Raw genomic sequence first — 20,294 nt, 5'->3', positions numbered from 1 at the left:
TTCCACACACTGAGATAAATCAACCTGCCACCTGCCATTTTAGCAATTTGTGTTTGAAATTTGATGTGTCAAAAGTATTTTTCTTCTTTTTTAATATTTTTAATGTTCTTTAAATTTGTCTATTTAACTTTGTTCATTTCCAGTGTGCACCAAGCTGCTCTTACTGAGCCCTAATTACTGCACATCAATTTATACTATTTTTTTTAAGCTACACGTTGACACCTACAGTATTACAACTAATAACCTTTGATGCATTGTCCACTGGTCAGTGCTTTGACTTCATGAGGGCTGACTGCAGCCTTTGCACACTGCCCTTCTATGTGTGTGTGTGTGCGTGTGTGTGTGTGTCCTCTGTGTGAATATCAATCACTGCACTGCTATCAATATGCCCAGGGGGACAAAAAATTACCTTTGAGAAGGGCAGACACTTTCACTCCGAGAGCAACATTTAGAGAGAAATATGGAAGTGGAGGGATTCTCGACACAGACAAACGGATCGGGCTGAACATCTAATATCCATCCTGTCATCTTGAAATTACGTTCATATATTATTGTAGACCTATAGTTCAGCTAAACCTGCTTTACAAAATAGTGTAGTGTAAACACCATGACAAAGAACACAAGAAACACTGAATCTATTACAATTATTTAGTCATCAGGAGGGGGTTGGAACGACAGATATACAAGCACAACTCACCAAATCACACAGTTCACATCCTCAGATCAAAAACAAATCAATAAGCAAAAATAATCCGTCTGATTCAACCAGATCCCAACATAGACTTCATAGAATAATGGATGTGGCCGGTGTGGAAATGTTTGAAACCAGTATGATCTTGAATAGCCATCAGGAGGCGACCTCACTGGTTTGTGTGCAGGTCTATGAACACATGTGCCTACTTTTATCTTGATTAATCATGCGATTAAAACATATTTCTGTAGAGTAAATGCTCTCAGACACTAGTTTTAGGTCTTTAATGTGGCATGATGTCCATTTTGTATCTTATGGTAAGATAAATATGCTAAAATGACCAAAAATGATGATATCACAGTGAGTTAACACTTGGTTTCTACACCTAGTTATTTCTTATTTTTTCCAACTTCTGTATTTCTACTTGTTACATGCAAGGTTATATTATAATCACATATTCAAGAGTATAAAGCAGACATATACTGTAGTACATGCCACTAGAGGGCAGTCCATAACAGTCAATATCCCCTACATGTCCATAATCAGTTCCACTAAGTTTGGGATGGATAATTAATCGTCCACGGACCCCATGGCCAAGCAGGCAGATACACAAAAGGAAAAAGGTGCCACATACTGTAATATGCATTAGGAGGGAGAGAAAGAAAATAACCAACAACAAAGGAAGTCAGTAATATAACAGATGTAACATTAACCAAAAAAAGGAGGCAGTTACTGGACACCACTCACTCAAAAATAATTCTGTTTTTAATTGTAACTGTGCATGTACTTGTAACCGAAAGGTCGCCAGTTCAAATCCCCACCCGGCCTAAAAGGGCTGGGGTACCCCTGACCAAGGTACCCAACACCCAATGCTCCCCGGGCGCTACTCAGTGTGGCAGCCCACTGCTCCTAATTCTAGGATGGGTCAAATGCAGAGGAATACTTTCCCTAAGGGGATTAATAAAATTAAACTTTAACTCTATGATATATTTTATGTTATAAACTTCTCTAAGCCAATTGCAGGAAGGGTTCTCAATAGTGAAATGTGGTTATTGCCTTCAAGGTCATCTGGTACTAAGCTCCCGAAGGAAGTTGCATATTTAAACAATCTGTCATTTCTCTTTGAATACTGTAAAATTTAAGTTTTTGGGCAGCCCAGGAAAATGTGTGTGTGGTCTACAACCAAGCCACAGCCCCCCAATCAACATGGATCAGAGTTTAGAAGTAAAGAGAGGTGTGCAGTAAAAAGGTCTCCCGTCATAAGGGAGACGTCATCTAGTTCCCAGTTTTGCTTCTTCCTGTCATATTTTGACCCTTTAATTGCTAAAATAATACCTCTATTTATTTCTTTTAATCCTGCAGAATGCACACAGTCCTTCTGCAAACATTTTAGTTTAGTATAAACACATTTGCAACTTGGAAAATATGTGTCCTGCATCCCACTCACTACAATAAGGCTGCCCATACAACAACAAAAACAATGTTGACTTTGCAGAGTCGTAAAATGTGAGACTGCAATGACAGGACGTGTGGATCTTCCACAGACAGGTCTGGACAAGATGAAAGGTTGTGGGAGGGTTACACGATGACTGGGGAACGAGTGGACATGGGAGTGGATCTCAATCTGGTCCGCAGAGCTTGAATTATTGATGGAACAGTTTTAGTGTTCTCTGAAGTGAAGAGAGGGAGCATGAGGTAAAGAGCTGGTCTGGGACTGTTTGTGAATGTCAGAGTCTTTACGAGGACATCAGACATGGAAGAAGGGCAGCAAGTGGGAATAAAAAGCAACAATATCTCCACACAAACCCACAAAGTGGCCTCCACAAAGGCTGATATAGAGCGTGTCGGTTTTATCTTAAAAAAGAGAGGCATTCAGGTAAAAGTGAAAGAAGGTAAACAAGACAGTCCACCTTAAAGTAAGCACTGTAACTCCAGAGGAGATCTGAGTGTGCATAGATACTTTCCACTGTTTACTCCACAGCTGTTTGTATATACTGAAACATTATTAGCTGGTTTCATCCTCATTGGCTTTGAATTACATGTTGTATTTTTAGAGGACACACTGCACTCACTCACTCAAAACCCGGCCCCTCAAGCTAAATTCAATAAAATAAACAAATGATGTTGTTGGTCAGTGCTGCACGGATCAATTTCCTGATCTTCCGACTTAAAATCTGAAATCTGAACCGCTTGGTTCAGGTTGGAAGATGATGTTTAGACTGAGATTAGTCAAATATTGGAGTTCTCTTTCCTGCTGGCAGCAAATCAGCTGTCTGCGAGGCTGTACAGTTGCTGAATTCCCCTCTCACTTTCATTCTTCTTGCATCATTATAATACCATTTTCACACCTCATTACCTTTTGAGCTCATGATCTGGGACAGCTGATGCCTAAATCTTTGGATAGAATTTCTCCCCGATTCATTTCTGCAGTGAATATGTGACTATGTTTAGATGGATAGCCATGATACAAAACAATTAAATCAATAATCTGAACAAGACACTATAGCGAACTGTGATTCCATTAACCTGAATAAGGTCACACTCAGAAAAAAAGTAATAATTGGATTAAGATATGTGGTACGATCTGATTTAATCACATTAAATAGACCTGTTCGTCTCCAAACCGGATTATAAAATCTTATTCTCACGTGCAGTTCAAAGATAATGCTGACGTCAGTCATAATTGCTCTGCATTCACAGCAGCAAAGAACCAGTTGGGAGTCAGTGCCTTGCTCAAGGACACTTCGTAACCAAGAACCAAACCACTGGGCATCATTATCTGAATGAAGTCTGATTCAGAGTAACATTTATAGTCAGATAATTAGTGATAGAAGAACTCTTCACTCATACATGTTTCTTCTGGGGCAGATGAATGTGTTACACCAGCCTTGACAAAGAAAATGCCTAATTAGACCCATTAACCCATCATATTATTTAATATAACAGAGTTCAAAGTCTATAAAAACCCATGTATGACTTGTTGAAATATCCTATAATGAATCAACATGGTTGTTATTCCAGTTTTGAAACTCACAGCACTCCACACTGCAGTTTTGTCATTCATCCATTCAAACCCAATCATATTGCACATCTTTATGCTGCATTATTTTCTATTACATGTCATCTACACCCATTTATACACAACTTAGGGTTCAGTGTCTTTGTCCAAAGACACTTTGGAACACAGTCTAGAGAAGCCAGGAATCAGACAAGTGACTTTGTGGATGACTCACTTTAAATCCCCCAGTGTCTTGAAGTCCTGCAGTTAGGACCATTTTTACTGCATTGTTTTAGAAACATTTCAAATTAAAAGTCCCATATTTGCCTATTTAATCGGGAACAAAAATCTCAAACTTGTGATGTAATAACAATTAAAATCTCCTATACCTATGACTACTAGCATTCTTCAAATGAGACAATTTTACTTTACAGGTTTGAAGCGAGTTTAAGTTAAATGTCCTATATTTGCATCAACTTTGAGAAAAAAATCACAAGTACTGACCAGGACTTTTCTAGGTTGTGTTTAGGACATCTGCAAATGAGACATTTTTACAGAGAATTTTCAAATTAAAAGTCCCATATTTGCCCTTTTTAGTCACTTTATGATGTTATGAAAACAAAGTGTCCATACATTCTGACCATGGTCTTCAAATACAAAGATAAACCACTGTAGCATATTATAGAGAGTTACGTCAATCGGGGAAAGTTGTGTCACAGAAAGATTTCATGAGAGGTCACAGGTCATGACACTGAGCTCTGTGTACACATTCTGGTTTCTGTACGTACTCTGCGCCCCCTCGATGGCAGCAACTATGTTACAGACCACCCACCGAGCCAGACACAAACAGTGAGGCTGACCTCCACACACGAACCTCCACGACTACACACATACCCTACACTGTGTGAGGCTGGATAAATGAATGAATCAACGGGCTGCGTTTTTATTGAACGATTTCCATTAAAGTGCTTTGGAAACTTCGGAAACTTCGGAAACTTCTCTTCCGAGCATAAATGTTTGTTAGAGACAGGCAAGAGACAGCAACCTTGTATTCAAGACAGTAAGAGTGCTTCCTTTGGACGGATGTTTACAGTCCAGAGACGAACAAAGCAATATCAAAGTGGCTTTGTTCCAGCAGCCATTGCACACAGTTGTACAAGTAATATTGCACATTATGTAGTTATTTATTTATTTAGTTTAGTATTAGTCTAGTATTGGTCTAGGGGTTTTGTTACTTATTTATTCTTGGCGTATTTATCTTTATTTTACTTTAGTTTCATAATGTTTTTATTTCACATTGCATTGTTAGTCATGTCTGTCGGGTGGGAGATGTTTATTAAACGGACGTCACTGTCTTAAACCTTGGAAAGTAAATCTATCTATGGGTACAAATAAAGTCACTTGTCTGGGACAAACAGCTGAATTTACTATTATGGGCTTCATTAAAATTGTGGTATTCAGGTATTCGTGATGAGAAGTTGTCCTTTGTCCTCACCAGACAAACATGGGGCCGGTTAATAGACTGTAGGGAGAGTGGGAGGGGGAGGTTGGATGCTTTTTGTGTCTGTCGTGCTGCGAGGCATTCAAGGTCCAGGTCAAGTCGACTGTAAAGTGCTTTTTGAAGAACTTACGAGGTCCTGACTGTGATTCCACTGATGGCGGGAGAGAAATGTAATGGGGGCCCAGTTGTTTTTTGGCGTCAGCTGCGATGGTCAGTGCGGAGGGAAAATTCTGGACATGGTCCTTGAGCAGCCACTTGAAATGATTCATCATAATGGCTGTGATGGGTGGTAGCTGCCACCGTGGACTTCCTAAGCTCAAGTGAAATATTGTTGACCTTGAGGCATGAAGAGACAACCGCCTGGCTCGTGGAGATATTACAGTAAAACAGCAGCCTGGTCTCGCAGGGGGAAAAAAAGTACACTTTTCTGCCAACCATGGGAAAAGCTACATTTGTGCAAACTGTACAGAAAACAATGATTGATTGTGACAAATTACGTCAAGTATTTGAGGCAAAACTCAAACTGTAACCCAGCAAGCAGGATGTCTGCAAGAAGGCCACTCTTTGGGATAACAGCATAATGAGGATCTTCTGTTGTATTTCTATGGAGAATGTGTGTGTGTGTGTGTGTGTGTGTGTGTGTGTTTATGGACAGTATCTTGCTGTTTACCAGCCCTAACTGGGTGCTTCTTGTGCCTAAACCTAAATACAGTCATAACAAGGAAATATTTTATTTAAAATCTGACTACCGGGACATCTGGTTTTTCATGACAATATGGACTCTTGGCTGCGGTCTCAGTTTCCTCTTATTGACACAACACATCTCGTCCCATCACATTGATGTGCATGTCTGTAAACTCTTAAATAAGTAATGTAATTTTGGTCCAGGAACACAAGCTCACGCGTACGTGCGGCAACATGATCCCGACAATTGGGTTGTTACAACACAGATCAATCTCCTCACCCTGTCACGGTTACAGGTACTGACCCTGGGCACAACTGCAGCTCCATCACTTCCTCATCCACACATTCAAACTTTTGCTTTTTGTTCTAAAGCTCCGTCTCTGTCTGCATCTTCTTCACTACTCCAAGATCTCTCTCTATTTCTCTCTCGATCACAGTCAGGCAGATTGGGGTCACCTCCAGGCAGGGGTCAAATGCATCCGAACCAGAGCCAAGTGGATCAGCTGTCTCCCACTGTGCATGCGTGGAATGTGTTCAGTAAGCCCTAACTATCCAGTCTGGCTTACAGGAGATGGATGGTCATGTCACAGACACAGCGGCTGTTGGTGAAATTGCATTATTTATCTCCCCAACAGCCTCCAGCTCTCTCCTGAGTGAAGATCAACTCATATGTGCACTGGCGGACACTTCATACATGGGATAATCAGGCTGCTCTACGGAGAGAAATGGAGTCTTACACCATGCATGTCAGCTCCACGGCGGACGCTTCTGCTGCTGAGGAGACCAGACACCAACTGCTTTAGGCTCTTACTTGGTTTTCAAAGAAATATATATATGGCTACACTTTTGAAGAATTATGTGTTTAGCTGGAAAAAATATGGATGTATTGTTGAGAGTCAAAGGTTAGATAAGTCAGTGAGTGTTTTGATAAATGATGATGCTTTATTTGGGTTTGCTGACAACAGCAACGTTTCATGTTTGGGCTCAACTTATTTTATTATCTTTTACCAATTTTCCACCACCGCCATTTTGGCCTTGACGGCAGTTTGTGCTCTAATAACTGCAGTTATAGCTAACAAGATGGCAGATATCTCACTGCTGGTAAAGGCAGTCGTAAAGCTGTAGATTAAGAATAATTTGACACTGTAAACATACCACATAAAATTCGAATTCAATCAAAAATGCATTGACGTATTTTAACATTCTTTGTCCCAAATAAGGAGGTCCTTCCATTACGAACAGTAAGACTTTGACCGTCATAGTCTGTGGAAGCTGTGGATGAAGAAAAGTGAGAGATTGTGGTTCACAGGCGATTTGAATGTCACACTAGTAGAGAAAATTGAAAATTAAAAACTAGTGAAAGATATCTTACTCAAAAAGAGTTGTCATAAAATGAGTTGTTTTTCATGAAACTGTCCTTTATGCCGGGATCAGACTTCACCAATTGAGGTCGATTTTCATGCAATTTGGTCGTGACCGACACATTTCCATAGGCAAACCCGATTATGTACGTCAGGAACAAAGAACAGAGATTTGGTGTCTGGGATGCAAGTCCAGCATGTTAGAATTGTTTCTATTTTCCTGCCTCTTCTGACATTTCTTACGATGTGCTCCTGGACGTTGACCAATTGGATAACAGAATACTCTGACCCAGCGTAACACGCAGAGATAAACATGGCGAGGAGGAAGAGGGCTGCTGCTGCTGTGGCTGTTACGCCGAAGAACATTTCTTTGAGCTTCGGCAAAAGTACCTCTGCCTCTTTGACGTCTCCTCAAGGGACGACCATGACAAGGTTAAAAAACTAAAACGTTGGTGAGAAATAGTAATGATTGACAACTCCCTGTCCCACCTTCCCGAAGACCTACTCTATGAACTCGTGCAGTGAACGACGGTTGGTCAGGGTCAAACCGAACAAGACACGGCAAGAAACTGTGATTGATAATCTGACATGGTGACCATCGTGAAAGACAAAAATATCGTGTCAAACTGCAGAAATACATTATCATAATCTGATTATTACGTTCACATTTACTCATGTTGATTAAGTCATACTTGGAGAGATAGATGTAGAAACACACAAGAGACACAAGATACACACTCGCCTCATTTCCTGCAAGTAGATCTGTCCATATTCATAGAGGTTTCTCCAGTGGACATAATCCTCTGTGTGCTGACAGCTAGTTAACCAGCACCAGTGAGCGTGGAGCTCAAACACCACAACTTTAATCCACACAGACATTCTCAAAAGGTTTGTATTAGAAGCCACCAAAGCATGCGGACACAAAGACATGTTAACACCAATCTGTGTGGATAAACACAACTATTCCAATACTCTCAAGACGTCCAGCACACATTTTAATACGGACACTTTGGAGATATTTAAGTGTATGTTGACAGCCCGCTCTCCCTGCAGTGCTGTAGGAGGTGATAAGCTCAGGAAATGGCACTGCCCTAAAGCTGTCAAGGATAATAACACTGTAAATGTGTGGTATCACAGGGAAATTGGAGCCTATAAAGAAAAATATGGTTTAACGCTAGCACAAAGTACAAATACCATGTGAGGATTTATTTATTCATTCCCTTCTTTGTCAGAGGAGACTGACGTTTAATTGTTAATGGGCCCGTTGTCGAGACGGAGCGGTTTGGGAGGAAAAGGTCATTGCTGCTGGATTTTTCTTCTCTTTAAGCAGGACTCATCCATCAGGATATGAATTACAACAAAACAGAATTTGAAAAAAAAAAAAAAACTTGCCATGTCCTTTCTGTATACTGTAGCTACCCAACAAAACGGAAACTGTAGAAAGAGCATACACAATTCACAAGTGAGTAAGAACCCTCCTGGTGTAGTCTTACAGGACAGGATGTTAATTATCAGAATACTAATGACTGCACTGAAAGATACAAAGTAGCTGTAATTAGTATTCAAGAAGGGCAATGTTCCTCCTGACAGGATATACTTCACTGTGGAACCTATATTATTAAAATGAGTGGACGGTTTTTTACTATGAAGTAGCTAAATTATGAATGGTTTATTCCAATGTTTAATTCACATGCACAATCTCTCAATAGAGGTCATTCATAGACTTAAGGCCCAAACTAATATTCTAACCTTAAAACCAGACCCCAAAAAGCTCATTGATGTTCTGAGGACATCCAAGACCAAATACACGCACATTTACACACAGGTTAACCTCAACCGCACTAAAATCATTGTCTTTCTCATTTTTCTTTCGTTCATCCAGTGTCAGGAGGTGGTTTCTCCAGATGTCCCGCTGAAATCCCTCCAGTAAGTCGTCGTTGCCCCCCCCCCCCATCCTACACTCCCTTCACCACAGCAGCTGACATCCATGACAACTGCTGCAAATCTTTCTGCAGCAGCACGAGAGCCGGCCCCGAGAATTAACCTAAGGTAAACAAGATCGATTTAATGCCAGCTGACTTTTCAAGCTACAAGTCACACAAAGCCTATAGTGAGCATCAAATTGCTAACACCGGAGGGAGAGACAGGTGCAACAAGCAACAGGGAAGCATGCACGCAGCCAGAATACAGCTCACTGGACAGAGCGTCTTCCCCACACTCTTTTTAAAGTAAATGGAACTAGTACAGCACAAAACGACTCATGTCTGTGTGTATTCACAATATCCAGTGTCTGTTTAAAGGCTTATTTTCACGTCCGACCCGATTATACATTTTGGGAACGATGAACGGACGTGTAGTGTAAACGTAATTCAAAAACATCTGGGAGGCTCTGCGACACCTGACGAGCTAGTCGATGTTGACCGATAGTATAACAGAGTGCTCTAATGCAGCGTCACATACAGACATGAGGACAACCTCTGCCTCTTTGAAGTCTCCTCAAGGGACTACCCCGACAAAGTTAAAAAACAAAAATGTTAGCGAGAAGTTGTGGAGGCACTTTGGCAACCCGGTTAGTTAGACAACTCCTTGCCCCACCTCTCCGATGACCTATGAACTCAAGCAGTGTCGCGAACAATGATTGGTTGGGGTCATACAGTCCCCTGTACAAAACACTGGGATTGATAATCTGACATGGTGACTATTGTGAAAGACAAAAATATCGTGCCGTCTGATCCAGAGATTAGGGTGTCTCACCAACAAGGTATGTAATTAACCTCTCTTGACCTGAATCCTTTATTTGAAGTGGCATTGACAAAGAAACAACAATCTTAGATTTCGGTGATAAATACACCAGTCTGAAAATCCATATAGTCTTATCATTTCTGTTGAATTTCTGAACCTATGGCTATAATCTTTATTGAATATTCATAAACATGTCCCTGTTTAGATAGATAGACAAGACAAACTTACTGTAATACACCAGCTTCAACTTTCAAAACAGTAATCTGTCATTCACAGTGTAGCCTGCGGGTATTCTGATAGTCACTGCGGGAGAGCATGCAATCAACACTATTTACCCCAAATTAAACAAACTGACTCCTACACCACAAAAAGCACCTGGAAGACCAATTGTTATTCTGCATGAATGCAAATGTTTCATTCCACTGAGGCTAAAAAGCGAAAAACTACCAGCCACCCCATTCAATGTACTGATCCAACCCCCGGAAAGGTGCCTTTCAAACAGTGATGGAGGCTGACCTTTCTCTTCCTCTCTTCAAACAAAGTGGCCTTTGAGATGCCTCTGACTCTGCATTATTCATTGATGATGCCCTTCACGTGAATCTCTAAGGCTGTGCATCCAAACTCTGACCTGTCTGACAGACACACAGCAGAGGCGCGGATGGAAATGTCAACATCCAGCCAATTCTGACAAGTAAGCTTGTTTCGCGATGGCACACACTTACTGAGATGCATCTTTCCGCATTTCCATATTCATCTGTCTTTTACTTGTAGCCGACAGCTGAATAAACAAAACACAGGCTGCGAGTTGGATGAAAAATGGCAAAGAGTCAGTTTGGTGTTTTATATTAGGTATTTGCTTGAATATTGTCTGTATTGTGTGACATTATAAACACTTTTGTGCATTCCAGTTGAGGTCAGAGCTTGCAATTTCCCAGTTATGAATAGAAATAAATTGAATTTCAGTTATGAGTGCTCACTGAAATTGAAATTCCAAATTCTCAACGAATTTAAACTCCTCAACCATAGTTTACAATTCAAGATGACTGCTCCATTATAATTAGATTTGTCATGTCACATTAGCCAGCGCTAGCTTGTCAGGCCTTTGATGACCATTTACGACAACTTCCATATACAGAGTACAGAAATATTTTATTCCCAAGTCCATTTAACTTTTAGTCTGTCAGTAGCCTTATTGACAATAATGGTTCTTAAAGTTTTTATACCAAGTACCACTTGAGAAAATATTGAGCTCTCAAGGTAACACCATTATCAGCAACATTAAAATACGGGAGGTGGATAAGACAGTATGCTCTCTCATCCTCCTCTTCCTCACATATACTTCAGACACTAGTCTAGTGAAATTAGATTAAGAGGGAGCAAGAGATAAGGTGACTCTATTTATTATTATTGAATTTATTTGTTTGTTTAATTTCACACACTCTCTGGTCAAAATTCCTCAGCTCCACATTTCCTGGTATAGAACAGTACTTCTGCTTTTCCTCCAAGTACCACCAGAGGAAGCTCTACCACAGTTTGAGAACCATAGTTGTACGCTATATTGTATCTTTCAGTACAATCAACAAACATCAGCAGGCTCCCTCACAAAGACACCAAGAAATCATCATTGTTCATGGGGTTTCAAGTCCAGATCTCAGTGTCAGTATTTTTAACAGCAGAAACTGTGATGTTGCATTGTTATTAAAACATGAATTACTGTCCTTGGATTGGACATTTTTGCATCCTAGTCATGCCGACAAAGCACATTCATGTTTGAAATGTGATGCCTTTGTAGGGAACCAATGTGCAGCTGAGCCTCATTGTCAGTCTGGCCAGCAGCCATCCCCACTGCTGAGCTCCTCTCCTTCCTCATACTATAATGGTGTGTCTGCGTCTGAGAGAGGAGCTGCGAACACTGAGTGCTGGAGGCTCTTGTGGATGTGTGCAGGAAGTCCCTCTTTCCCCCTTCTGGCATAAGAGCCAATCAATGAGAGGTGTTTTTTCTTCATCTTGCTCCTCTTGTGCTAGTTTTCCATTCATTGTGAGTGATTCCCTGCCTGCAGGGCATCCTTCACCTCTCCTCATCCCTTCATTCTTATTCCACACTCTGTATCTCTAGCATTCAACCCAGAGGCCAAACAGCAGTGAACATGCTTTGTCTCCATACTGTTTTTTCCCGTGGTCAAACCTCTCTCACAGTTTTATCTCGGTAATTTTCTAAATTAATTATTCAGACCCTTCCAGCCTGTGAATATAAATCCATTATGACTGCTCTGTAATATTCTGCTCCAATTAAGAGATTGGGGATGGAATTATGTAGATGGATGACAGATCATGTCACTAAAGGATTCTTGAAATCTCCCTTTTCTTTTAATGCAGTCATTTATTGGCAACTGTGCTGCATTGTTAAACTGTCAAGTGCCAGGTATGTGTTTCACTTAATGCTCCTAAAAACGTTCCTCCACCAGATTTTGGTCCATGCTGACTCGCACTCCCACAGCAGAAATTAGGTTTACTGTTACCTCCAGCCATGAATTCAGTTGTGTTATTTTGTGACTTTTAGTTTGGATTTATCCAAATAAATGTATCAATCAAATCAACTTTCCATCACAACATAACAGTTTTGCTTTGTCATATCAATACGTCCAGGCTTAAACCACATTTTTATCAACAGATTTTTTCGTAACATCAACACACAATCATGAGAGTCTCACACAGAGGACAGCTGTGTGTCCAGCTGTGACCACTTCTCAGCATCTGCTGGAACAGTGTCCCAATTACAACCCTGTCCATTCCTGTTTAACTAACTGACACAACGAGGACATGTTTTATCCTTAAAATATTTTTGACATTATTCTAAGTTAGTTAGCATTAAAAAAAAAAGTATTATTTTATTGTCCATTGTGAAATGTTGGCATTGTACTTTAACCTGAATCAAATCCTGAGTCCTGCACTACTGTTGCAGAGTTAAAGGTTTTCCACACACACTCATACAAACACATCACACACACACACGGTTACGCTGCGGCATCAGTGACTCACCAAGAATATCCTCTCCAGCTGGTCCTGGATGTCCTTCATCCCCGGAAAGGCAGCCACTCCTTGGATCATCTCAATGAAAATGCAGCCCACTCCCCTTAAAGAGAGAGAGGGACACATACAGTAAAATAAGCGTCCCCATGCTTAATACTGGCACAACTACTATAAAGCAGCTTAAGTTACCTAATACTGTGGGTTGTTTTAACCCACTGACAGGATTGAGATTTCTGCAGAAAACAACTGCAAGGGAAATGACTGTTACCTCTGACGTTTTTTAATGTTGTTTATTAGTTAGCAGGATTTACGGCGTTGTTTTTCTTCAAACTTGGTGGGAGAGTGAGGAAGAACCGATTATATTTTGTAGCCAATTAAAATGTTCACCCTCGGTAATGCTGCAAGACTGCAGTGAATTTTTTTAATTACAATTTTTGCGACTTTCATAAGAAATAACGGACCAAACGTCATAAAATGTGGTGCAGACGAAGATAGCAATCACAACTTTAGTGTTGATGGAGGTACAGTAGCTGCAGTGCTTCATTTAATCCAGCGGTTCTCAAAATGTTATGTAAAAATAGGGTGGTGTAAAAAGACCAAGCAAAGTCAGCTACGGACTATTCGTACCACCAGAGGAAGCTTGAGTACCACTGCTGGTACACATACCACAGTTTGTAGACCATGGATTTAACCAATTAATTAAAAGCACCCCTAATCACTACTGCCTTATGGCCTATTGCTATGATCTTTAATCTATTTTTTTCTTAACTTACTTTAACTTACTTACTTTAACTTACTTTTTTTTCTTGGTAAAGTAAGTTTTTCACCTGGTAAAGTGGTTGAAGACAAGTTTGGCTTCCAAATGAAACAAAGACAAATTATATGCAGTAGTTTAATCCCCTTTGCAAGCCTCAGTAAATGTATGTTTTAATTCTACAAGGGGATGAGAAATGTTTGTGTGTGTGTGTGTGTGTGTGTGTGTCAACTCCCATTTGTAAAAGTACCATCGTTTCCTGAGAGACAGTTCTTTGCTATGTGCACACGCTCTCTGAGTCGAAACCAGAAAAGTGATGAGAGAGATGGAAATAAAGAGAGATGGATAGCGAGACAGAGAGGGAGGGAGAGAGAGAGGGAGAGAGAGAGAGAGAGAGAGAATCCACAAGAGGGGAAGGGACAGAGAGGTCACAAGTCGACACATTCCTCAAATTCAAATACACCCTTCTCATTCCGGCATCACTGAAGCCTGCTGTGAATGAAAATGCTCCATCCATCTCCATGACACAGCTGTAACCTCGGTTTTTCTATTGGACCGTATACAACCACTCTGTGAGCTTAAATGTGTGTGTGTGTGTGAGAGAACATACATATATATATCTTTTACTGTTGGACTTTTTTTGTGTTTGCCTCTTCAGCATGTGCCTGTTGGTGCGTAGCTCCATTACAAATAAATAGCCCTATAAAACCGAAGACGTCTAACCAATTGTGAAAGCACTTCACCTCGTCTGCACCATCTTCTTGTCCTCTTTTGTGTCTTAACTGGGGAAATGTAGGGGATTGAGCACAAATCCAACATTTTATTCTCTCCTTATTTATCAAAAGTCATGTAATCGAATATGGTCCACTTTATTTTAAGGTTTTTCTGATCCAGTAACCGAACTGGACTTCTTTCAACAATGGATACATGGTTCTCTGTGTGAGCAGAACAGCATCTCTATAGTAACGGTCTGTTGTACGTAGCAGAAGTGCAGAAGATGCAATACTGAGAAGTGTTGGAACTGACCAATCACAATCAAGTATTTAACCAAGCTGTCTAATAATAGCATTACATTTGTCATCTGGCTAATGTCCAGTACACAAATCTACTCTAGTGTGCAACATTCACTTTCCCAAAATGTTAAGAAACAAACATTTACTATGTAAATGTACTAGAATAATGCCGTGCTGAGCAGAGAGTGACATCTCACTCTCTCTACGTGCTGTTATCTGGGCCACTGTTTCAGTAGCCATTCTGGTGGATTTTTAAATGTTTACATATTAAATAAATCTGGATATCTTCAGCTATATTTGGATATCTCACTTTAGACCTTAAGTTGTTTGGTTTTATTTTGCCGCTGAAGATTGCTCATTTAGTGCTCATTTGCACATCTGTGCTAGGTTTTAAAAAGTCATTAAACTGGTTTACTTGTTTAGTCCAAGTTCAGGTATCGCCACACTTAAGCGCTGCACTTTGAATACGAAAGTGCAAATAAATGAATAGTAGGCCACGTTTGTGATTTGACTGCCCTTCAAGGTTAGTGTAAACTGGTTTGGTGTAAACACATCTTTAATTAATAAATGGAAAGCATTGGTGGAATTTTGTCTAAATTGAGAGCAGTGGCTGCAGTTATTTTTCATTTTATTTTATTCCATGGATCTCCTTTGAGAGATTCAGTTTTATTTAAATGCATTTTAAAGTGTTACATTGGTATAAATGATAGTCAATTATAACACTCTTTGATTTGGGCCCCCCCCCCCTGCTACCACCTCATTATGCTTAGGACTTGGGCCAGCCCTGGGGTTTTGGCACCGTCAGAAGTGCAGGACCATCAAGATAAATATATTGAATTCAAATGGGATTTTTTTTACCATGTTCCTGAGACACTTTCATCACAACCTTTTGACTTCAAGGCTTCTGAAAGCTTCAAGTTCAGGATGCTCTGTATACGACTTCCCTTGATGTAATTACGAGTTCACAGTTCCACTTGAATGCAGCAATAAACACAGCAGGTAATGAGCTGAGCTCTGGTTTTACTTCCAGAGAAAGCCCTTCACCTCCTGGACTCATATGCAACTGAATAAACATGACATCTGTCTTCATAGTATGTTTTTGTATTAGCGAGGCCAATATGCACGCGTGTGGGTGCAATCACACTCGCGTTTATTTTGGTCCGACGTGCTGGTGTTCGGTTTGCTTTCTTGCACTTTTATCGCAGCTGTCATTGTAATTATACAGCGTCTGAGGTGCAGTGACAGACCGGGGTGGGCCAGCTGCATGTGTTAACTTTTAGCACAGTAAATGAGTAAATGAGCATCAGTAAACACAGGCCTGTTTGCTCGCAGGCCGTTAATGAAGCCTCCTGGAGACAGCAGAAATGGCTGAGAGCGCACATGTGTGACACGACTGGGAAAACCTCTGCTGCACACAAACAACAAAGGACTGAGGGAGTCACACATCAAAACACTGTGTCTGTCTGTTTGTCTCGTCAGATGTTGCTTTTGTGTTAGTTTACAAAAGAGAATGCAGAGCTAGTAAAAACAAAGGAATCCACCAGCTTTCTTATCAGAGATTCATCAATTAAATTCACCTAAAGAGTATTATTTTTATGCAATTCAGTCTGTGACACAGACAAATCCAAACTTCTTTGGATGGTATAAGTATAAAGCAACTAATTAATCAAATTATTAGCCTTGATTATCCCTTAGACTGTATATTAAAATTGAAGTGGTTTTCCAGTTGCAAAACAAGCTCATTGTGAATTTGCAATGTGACCGGCGCCATGTCAGTGTGTGTCCACTCCTGTGGGCTGTGCTTGATCCGTTTATTTTCCTCTAAATGGGATCATCATTTACAGAACTGACATATTATGCTATTAAAGAAACTAGAAAACGAGACATTTATATCCTTTATGTCTTATGTTCTTACACACTGGAAGAAAAAAGAGTTCCTCAGTTTTTAACTGTGGCTGTGACCTCAAAAAGACGCAAAAATATCATCATCATGCTTCAATAAAAACACTCTCGAAGAAGAAATTAGCTTTTCACTTCTCATGAAAATGTTTACTGTTATTATAAATCAAGTGAGAAGCCGAAGCTCATTTTCCCATAGACTTCAGTTTAAATGGATTTCTTTTCACATCCAGTGGAATCGCCGTCCTACTTCTCAGGATTCACTTATCAAACCTGAAGGTTGTCAATGTTTTTTATATAAAGTCTATGGATTAACCACATTGTTTTATCTTAATGCCGAAGCTTATGATAGCTTATGGTATTAACGCGGCTGCAACCCTATTTTGAGCAACGTCCGTGCCGAACAAAATATGAAGACATGAGGGGATGTCTGAGTCAGAGGTTAGAAAAACTCACCACATGTCCAAACAGGTGGAGTAGTCCGTGGATCCCAGGAGGACGTCAGGGGGTCGGTACCACAGGGTCACCACCTCATTGGAGTAGGTATGGCTGGGGACTGACTTGGCCCTGGCAAGACCTGGGAGCACAACACAAGAGCACAGTCTCAGCAAACATCATCATTGACCTTACTATGATTTCTGTCAGCGTGGAAGAAAACTGGAGCAGAGCAGCCACATTCAGTGCCGTAAGCACTCTCACATCTGGCTGAAGAATGTTTTTTTTTTTTTTTCACGAAAGAAGTGGCGGAAGAGCCTAAAAATAGTGCCCTCTTTTCTGTTTACAGAACAACATCTAACACCATACATAGATCTTTTAAGTCTATGGCGGCAATAACAGAAAGGGGCTGTTCATCCCCCAATGACTATGAATATAAATGGAAATACTCTCTCTGTTGACAAGTAAATGTTGATATGATGTAGGAACGAGCCATTAATGGTTACCTATGCCGGGGATCAGACTACACAAATTAAGAGGGACGCTGCTGCTGCTGCTGCTGCTGTTAGGTGGAAGAGTGACACTGAAGAACGTTTCGTTGAGTTTTGGCAACAGTAACTCTGCCTCTCCTTTCCTCAGCTCCTCAATGACCTATGAACTCGTGCTGTGTCGTGAACGATGATTGTTTCGGGGTCATACTTGTCGCGTTGCCAGTCGCCCGAACAAGCCACAGCAAGAATCCGTGCCACTGTGATTGATAATCTGACATGGTGACGGCCGTGAAAGACAAAAAATATCACGTCGTCTGCCTGATCCCGGCATTAATCATCTTGATCTTGATCTTGATCAAAAGCACCATGTTGTTCTCTGGAGTGCTGAACTGTGGCTGCCTTGACAAATGCAAATTTCCGTTTAATGATCTTTGAGGATTGAAAGAAACAGATGTAAACCGACAAATGTTCTTTAAAGTGTTGGCAACTAAATCTGACTTTGTGCTACTTTTTAAAAAACCTCCTCCAGGGTTTCCACGAGCTTCTTCAGGTTTTTATTCCAACCCTCTTTTAGTGTTTACCTCTGCATTGACACAGAGCCAGGTTAGTTACGTATCTGCTGCTCTCCCATGGCAGCTGATTGTAGGGCAGAGTGCACATGCAGCAAGGCTTAATGAGGCTGATGGCATAACCTCTTTGTCTCTTCCCGAGTGGTCGGAAGACTTAATTAAAGCATTTAAGATAGGTTAGAAAAAAAAAAGTAGAAGACAAACAAGACTTCCTGCCCTGCTGCTTGTCCTCTTTGTGTGGGAGGAAAAGGGGGAAAGGGAAGAACAAATGAGACGAGGGAGGAGGTATTTAATATTTCCTTGTGTTTCAACGCCCACAGGAGAAAGTACTTGCAGCCCGCATTCATCAAGACCAAGCTCTGTAATTTCCATGCACTGATATAAAGTAGAACAGACACTATCCAGCCGCTCACACTGAGAGGCTATCATTTTGATTGCACACATTGTGTGTGTGTGTATATACAGGGGGTGATATGAGGGGGTGTGTTGTTCTCATCAACAACATGTACTCATCAAATGAGAAGGTTCAGTAGCAGGAGGTTTTCGCCTGATTGTGATATGAAGAGGCGTAGAAGAGTGCAACAGAGAGCGAAGATAAGAGTCTGGAAGAAATACCCACTGACTAAATGTCAAAATAAACATACTGCATCATCACGTGGTCAGAGAGATGCAGCTCTGAAACATGTACTCGCTTAAATGTCCATTTGTTGCAAACATAAAGTCAGCTTAGTTACGGCGTGTTTCTACACGGTTGGTAGCAAAATATTCTGCCCGAACCTTTCAATTTTTCGGTACCTTTCCCTTGGGTTACCAGAGTAAATGTACAGTACGGTGTGGATGGAGCTAGACCAGACAACAGAAAAATGTCTGTTGTGTCGCGTTCGATCTTGTTGTTTGTTGTCGGCGCACCTGTACAACATCACACAACGTATCTCGCTGACACGGCGCACACCCCGCAAGTAAAAGTACTGTTCTCAGTCAAAACCCAAAACCAGACCGATACCGTACTGTACCAAACCGAACTGTACCACGATGGAAACACAGCTTTAGTCTAAGAAATGACTCTAACAGGGAAGGACTTCACACAGTCCCAGCGAGAGGTTTCACCAGGAGGCAGATGGTGCACAAGGACTAAAGCATGAAAACTAAACAATACGGTACAAAAACAAAAAAAGACTTTGTCAACAATGACATGTAAATGAGTTATTTCTCATTCATCTGGATTCTTACTAACAAACTGTAAGAATTCAGTTTTCCATCCACAGACATTTTGTACATGTCGACTACACATAAACTATATGTATATAAATTCTTCCTTTCATTTACGATTTATAATATTAGAAAACATTTCAATAAGGAGTTAATGAAACCACAATTTCAGGCCTACACTCAACTAGACAATCATCTCTGTATAAGAGAGAATATGCAGGATCTGTAGGCAAGTGACACGATGTGGGGCTTCCATTTACTTTTACCAATCACATCTGAAGAGGCTTTGGTTGCCTGCAGGTAAACAGTCCACGAGGAAGGCTCGCTGGGCCGTAAACACGACATGATGAAAGAAAAAACTCTTGGCTCAGATGACATCTGTCCATGGAATGCCCCCAAAATACTTGCCATTTCCCCCAGAGGCTAATTCATCACAAGGCAGTATGGCAGATGGATTCAAAGATTGAATAAACAATAAAGCTGGGCATGCAATGGGATAGGGACACCATGTGACTGTAGTGTCCAGTTGGTGGACACTACAGGCAGGTGCAGATGGACGTGAAAGGGGACAAGCCCACAGTCACGTCCACCTCAGCTCTTTGGTCTGGGTCCATGTCAGTCTGGCGTCCCATGCACTCACACAGTTTGGAGTACGGGCAGCCTGTGGCCAAGTGGAAAGGGAACTTGGCTTGTAACTGGAAGGTTGCCGGTTCAAGTCCCCACCAGGTTGAAAAGGCTGGGGTACCTCTGAGCAAGGTACCCAACCCCCATTGCTCCCCGGGCACTACTCAGTGTGGCAGCCCACTGCTCCTAATTCTAGGATGCGTCAAATGCAGAGAATAATTACCCCTAAGGGGGATTAATAAAGATAAATGATTTTTATTATTATGCTGGAAGGCTGGGTGACCATATTTACT

General features: G+C 41.0%; 1 protein-coding gene across 4 annotated transcripts in view; it reads right to left on the bottom strand.

Annotated features, from left to right (window-relative positions):
* The window catches only part of cdk14 (cyclin dependent kinase 14), a 110,190-nt gene that overhangs the window by 18,553 nt on the left and 71,343 nt on the right, over positions 1 to 20,294 (bottom strand). For all 4 annotated transcript variants that reach the window (XM_058646733.1, XM_058646736.1, XM_058646735.1 and 1 more), the window contains 2 exons: positions 17,130 to 17,250; positions 13,017 to 13,110 (listed from right to left, as the gene is read on the bottom strand). In XM_058646733.1, the coding sequence (XP_058502716.1) occupies positions 13,017 to 13,110; positions 17,130 to 17,250 (215 nt within the window). The remainder of the gene's footprint in view (positions 1 to 13,016; positions 13,111 to 17,129; positions 17,251 to 20,294) is intronic.

This window comes from Solea solea, chromosome 13 (genome assembly GCF_958295425.1).
Source record: "Solea solea chromosome 13, fSolSol10.1, whole genome shotgun sequence".
Lineage (NCBI taxonomy): Eukaryota > Metazoa > Chordata > Actinopteri > Pleuronectiformes > Soleidae > Solea > Solea solea.
This window is presented reverse-complemented; position numbering and strand designations above follow the sequence as displayed.